This window comes from Passer domesticus, chromosome 21, assembly GCF_036417665.1.
Source record: "Passer domesticus isolate bPasDom1 chromosome 21, bPasDom1.hap1, whole genome shotgun sequence".
Taxonomy (NCBI): Eukaryota; Metazoa; Chordata; class Aves; order Passeriformes; family Passeridae; genus Passer; species Passer domesticus.
This window is the reverse complement of record NC_087494.1, coordinates 731,854-737,354: the sequence shown is the minus strand read 5'-3', so window position 1 is coordinate 737,354 and position 5,501 is coordinate 731,854. Positions and strand designations below refer to the sequence as shown.

At 71.6% G+C, this 5,501-nt stretch overlaps 1 protein-coding gene across 1 annotated transcript in view; it reads right to left on the bottom strand.

The window, feature by feature from the left end:
* ISYNA1 (inositol-3-phosphate synthase 1) overlaps positions 1-3,976 on the bottom strand; it is a 4,641-nt gene extending 665 nt beyond the window's left edge. Inside the window, exons 1-10 of the mRNA XM_064396037.1 lie at positions 3,694-3,976; positions 2,657-2,781; positions 2,417-2,578; positions 1,369-1,498; positions 1,105-1,298; positions 874-1,023; positions 581-796; positions 340-504; positions 157-270; positions 4-64 (exon numbers count right to left, since the gene is read on the bottom strand). Of these exons, the coding sequence (XP_064252107.1) occupies positions 4-64; positions 157-270; positions 340-504; positions 581-796; positions 874-1,023; positions 1,105-1,298; positions 1,369-1,498; positions 2,417-2,578; positions 2,657-2,770 (1,306 nt within the window). The 5' untranslated portion in view covers positions 2,771-2,781; positions 3,694-3,976. The remainder of the gene's footprint in view (positions 1-3; positions 65-156; positions 271-339; positions 505-580; positions 797-873; positions 1,024-1,104; positions 1,299-1,368; positions 1,499-2,416; positions 2,579-2,656; positions 2,782-3,693) is intronic.
* Between the last annotated feature and the right edge of the window lie 1,525 nt (positions 3,977-5,501).

Sequence of the window (5,501 nt, the reverse complement as noted above, 5' to 3'; positions counted from 1 at the left end):
TGCGCTGGCACAGCTCCGTCAGGATGGCCAGGTCCAGGATGATGGGGCTGGCCAGCAGCGAGTCCTGCGGGCAGTGAGGGCTCAGCAGCCGCCGTGGCACTCGGGGGGCACCCGGGGACACCCCGGGGACACCCCGGGGACGGGCCCTGCACGCACCTCGCAGGTGTTGTGGATGACGATGGTGTTGGTGCCGCCCATCATGATCTCGGACGTGTACTCGTCCAGCGCCCGCTTGCTGTCCCCCACGTAGGGCACGTACTTGATCACCACCTGCAAAGCACGGCCCGTCACCCCCGCCGTCACCCCGTGTGTTTGTGACCCCCCGGGCCCCCAACTCACGCAGTGGTCGGGCTTGTCCTGGGGGCCGTAGAGGACGGGGTTGGCCTGCACCGTGTCGTCCACCACGTTGCTCTTGGAGATCTCCTTGGAGCGGAACTGCTGCGGCGCCGACAGGTTCTTGCCGTCGTTGTTGCCCAGGTGGTTGTAGCTGACGATGGACTTGGTCTGGGCAGGGGTGGCACGGGCGGGTCACCCCCTGTCCCCTGCAGGCGGGGACACCCCCCCTTGAGCCCCCACGCACCTTGAGCCCGGCGCCCACCAGGAAATCCACCAGCACCGACTTGAGCTTGGTCTGGCCCGACTTGAAGTCGTCGCCGCCGATGAAGACGCGGCGCTGGGCGGCCAGCTCCACGGCCCCCGGCACGAAGGTGTTCTGGGGGGAGCCGTTGATGTAGGCACAGCCCTCCAGGATGCTGGCCACGGCGAAGAGCGTGGACGGCGACACCTCCAGACCGCGCTGCGGGGGCACGGGGCGGGCTCAGCGCCACCGCGGCCTCGGTGCCCCCCTCCCGCCGCCCGCGCCCGCCCCCTGACCTCGATGGCCCTCAGCAGGTTGTCGGCGGTGTCGTTGAGCCCCGGCACGATGTCACAGAACCTCTCCGTGTTGGCCGTCCACAGGACGATGACCTTGTCCACCCCGCTGCTCTCCTTGAAGTCTCGGATGTCCCGGCGGATCTGCTCCACCTGGGACACGCGGGGGACGCGTCAGCTCGGTGTCACCCCCCGTGGTGGCCCTGTCCCCTCCCCGCTGCGCCCTGCCAGGACCTGCTCGGCCATGGAGCCCCGCAGGACGTTGTCCGCCCGCTCCTCCTGGTTGGCGGCGATGAACTCGGGGATGTAGATGGAGGCTCGGGGCTTCATCTTCTCCATGTGCGGCCAGAGCTGCTCCTGCAGCGGCCACTCCAGCACCTCCGCCCGCCTCATGGCCTCCGCCAGGTTCAGCGAGGAGATGTCCCAGCCTGGGGGGCACGGCGTGACCCAAGCGCCCGGGCGCCCCGCGCCGCCCGCGTCCCCCCCGCGCCCACCTACCGTCAAAGACGATGTCGTTGGGGTGCACCATGGGCAGCAGGTCCCGGAAGGGCACGTGGACGTCACCCGAGGGGCCGGTGCCCAGGCACACGGTGGAGGCTTGCAGCAGGGAGCCGTAGTAGTTGGCTGTCTGGGAGGGGACAGGCGGGGATGGGGCGCTGGCAGGGGGAGGAGGGGGCCCTGCTGGGGCTGCAGAGCCCCCCCGAAAGGGCAGGGAGGAGATTGGGGTGCAGGCAGCAGTGCAGCTGAGCTTGGGGTCCCCATCCCTGTGGGATGACCCCAGGAGATCACTGGGGTCTTTCTGGGGACACCCCAGGGACATGGGCCTTGCAGGGGTCACACTGAGGACACCCACCCCGCTGGGGTTACTCTGGGGACACCCATGACACTGAGGTCACTCTGGGGACTCCCATGCCACTGAGGTCACTCTGGGGACACCCACGCCACTGAGGTCACTCTGGGGACTCCCTCTTAACTGGGGTCACACTGGGGACACACCTCTTGCAGGGACCCTGCTGGGGACACCCACCTGGCTGGGATCAGCTTGGGGACATCCCCTTTGCTGGGGTATCTCTGGGGACACCCACCCTGCTGGAGTGACACTGGGGACTCCCCGCTCCCCGAGGTCACCCTGGGGGGACACCCACCTTGGAGGGGTCACCCTGGGGACACCCACCCCACTGGGGACACCCACCTTGCTGGGATCAGCCTGGGGACACCCACCCTGCTGGAGTGACACTGGGGACACCCACCTTGCTAGGATCAACCTGGGGACACACACCTTGCAAGGGTGACACTGGGGACACCCACCTTGCTGGGATCTCTCTGGGGACACCCACCTTGGAGGGGTCACCCTGGGGACACCCACCCCACTGGGGACACCCACCTCACTGGATCAGCCTGGGGACACCCACCCTGCTGGAGTGACACTGGGGACACCCTCCTCACTGGGATCTCTCTGGGGACACCCACCTTGTAGGGGTCACCCTGGGGACACCCCTCTCACCCAGGTCACCCTGGGGACACCCACCTCGCTGGGGACACCCACCTTGCGCCCGGTCTTGGTCATCCAGGACAGCCCCAGCCTGTTGGCCAGCACGGCCGCCGTCACCGTGGTGCCGTTGTTGCCCCCCCAGCCCACCAGCATCACCCCCAGGCGCGGCACCTGCCGGCCCGTGCGGAAGGTGAAGCGGGTGGAGCACGGCCGCACCTGGGGACACACAGAGGGCACAGCTGGCGACAGCGGCGACGAGCAGAGCCCCCCCAGCCCCCCGGAGCCCGTGCCCACCTTGGTGACGCCGTTCTCCTTGCAGACGTGCACGGTGCTGTAGGTGTACTTGGCCTCGATGAAGTCCTTGCTGTAGGTGACGTCGGGGCTCTCCACGAGGAAGGGCTCTGCCATTGTTCCTGGAGCTGCGGTGGCAGGAAATGGGTGTCAGCGCCGCTGGCCTGGCACGCCGGGCCCCCCCCCGGCCGTCGCCGGGCCCTCCGCCCTGCTGGGACGTGGCTGTGCCGCCCGTGGGGACCTTGGCTCGCCGCCCTGCGGGGTGGTGGTGGCGCTGGCACGGGCACCGCAGCCCCTTCCCACCCGGGCCGCGGTGGGTTTTGGGGGGGGCAGCCTCACCCCAGGAGCTCACGGGGGGCCCGGAGAGACTTGGGGGGCACGGTCCCCGTCCTGCTCCGGGCAGGCAGGGACTGTCCCCGGTGTCCCTTCGCTGGGGGTGGCACAGCGAGGCGTGGGGACCCGGGATGCTCCCAGGGGACAGGGGTGTCCCTGCACGCCGGGGGGCTGGGGGCGCAGGGGGCGTGGGAACTCGGTCTTCGCTCCATCCCTGGGGGTGGCAGAGGTCGCTTCCAGGTGACGTGGGGACAACCCCGCACGCTGCGGTGGTGCACAGGGGACACGGGGACAGAGCGGGGTGTCCCTGCTCCTGAGGGTGTCAGCGTGCAGGGGACATGGGGACAGAGGCTGTCCCAGCTCCAAGGCATGCAGAGAATTTGGTGACAGGGGCGGTCCCTCCGCCCTGGGGTGACAGATGGGGCAGGGGACGTGGGGACCAGGGCTGTTCCCACTCCCAGCGCTGTCCCAGGGGACATCGCGACCGCGACTGCCCAGCTCCCAGGGGTGGCACAGGGGACACGGGGACACAGGCTGTCCCAGCACCCCGGGGTGGCACAGGGGACGTGGGAACAAGGGCGGTCCCTCTCCAGGGGAAAGGGCACTTGGGGACAGCGGTGTCCCAGCACCCCGGGGTGGCGGGGCACGGGGGGACACGGATCCGCGAGCCCGGACCCCTCCGGGGGTCAGTCCCGCCCCGCACTCACCGGACCGGGCCGCGCCGGGCGCGCAGGAGCCGGAGCCGGTGGCTGAGTCTGTGTCGGTGCCGGTGCCCGGTCCGCGGTGCCAGTGGTTGTGCCCGGTGCCCGTTGTCCGGTGGCGGTACCCTGTGCCCGGTGTTCGGTGCCCAGTGCCGACAGCCGGTGCCCGGCGTTCAGTGCCCGGTGTTCAGTGTCCGGTGTTCGGTGTCCCGTGCCCGGTGTCGGTGCCCGGTGCTGCCTCGCGGGGACGATGCGATCGCGCCGCGGCCGCCCCGGCTCCCGCCGCTTAATCGCCTCCGCGGCCCCGCCCCGGCCCCGCCCCCGCCCGGCCCCGCCTCCCGCACGTGCCCACCGGCACCGGCAGCCCCGGACCCCCGGACCCCCGACCCCCGGTCCCGGGGCACGTGCGGGGCTCCCCGGCCCGCGCCGGCCGCTCCTACCGGGGGGTGACGGGAGCGGGAAGCGGCCGCTGACCCGGGAAGGGGAAGTGTCGCCGGGGCCGGTGCCGGGCCGGGAGCGGGGGTCCCGCCGCCGCCTTCCGGCCATTGACAGCCCCGGGCCGGCGGCTTCCTGCGCCCGGGACCCGCGGGCGCCTTCCCACGGCGCCGCTCCCACGGGGCACCGGCACCGCGCTGCCCCGGCAGGGGCACCCCAAAAATCACAGCGCGCTGGAGCCCCCGGCGTGGGCACCCCGGAGGTCATGGCACCCCGCAGCCCCCGGCACGGACACCCCAGAGCCCCCGGCGTGGGCACCCCAAAAAGCCAGGGCTCTCTGGCAGCCCGGGCACCCCGGAGCCCGCAGCGCCCTGCCCGGCTCCCCGGGGCGCTGCCGGGGGGCACCGACCCCTGTGTGCGGCCGCACCCCCCGCGTGGGCCCGGGGAGGGCGCAGAGAAAGGGGTCGTGGCCGCCCCCCCGCTGGCGGCCCCCGGGGTCCCGCTGCCTTTCAATGGCCCGCCCCGCTTCAAAGGGGCCCCCGGAGCCGCAGCAACGCCCCGGCCCCCTCCCCACCCTCGCTCCCCGCAGACACGGCGAGGACAGCTCTGCCCTCCTCCGCCACCCACCCCGCTCCTCGGGGCTCGCTGCCATCGCCACCCACCCTCCGGCACGCAGCGGGACGGGACCCACCGGGACCGAGCCCCGAGGGCACCTGCGGCCGGGCGGCCGCGGGGAGAGGCGGCGGTGGAGGGCACGGCGGTGCCGGGGGGCCGCGTCCGGCCCCTCGGCCATGGAGGAACAATGATCCCTTGGTGCCGGGCTGGAGGACAAAACGAGCCCCGCGCTGGAATGCCAGTGCCTCAGCAAATTATTGAAACAAAAATAACATTTCTTTGTACAATAATCCTGGGGCGGGGAGGGTCCGGGCAGCGCTGCCAGGGGCCCAGAACTGGTATTTTTCCACTGCTTTCCTCTTTTTTTTTTTTTCTCCTTATTTTTTTCCCCCTTTTTTTTTTTTCGCCCCCCTCCCAGAACTCCCACCATTGTTCCTTCCCCCACTCCCTTCCCACTCCTCCCACGCTCGGCACCGCATGAGCGGGGCTCCCTTGTTCCCGCTCGCCCAACGCGTCCATGGGCCGGGAGCCCGGGCCGGCCGCCCAGCGCCTTCGCTCCCCAGCTGCCGGGGGCTGGCCGGGGGCCAGCGGAGCCGCAGCGGAGCCATAGCGACCGGCCCCGCTCCCCCAGCAACGGAGCCCACCCCCGCTGCCGGCAGACCCCCCGCCCCGGCCCGGGACGGGGATCCAGGCCCCGCAGCCCCCCCGGGCTCCCCAGCGCTTCGTTCCCAGCAGGTTCAGGGGCTGCTCCTGCAGCAGCCCGA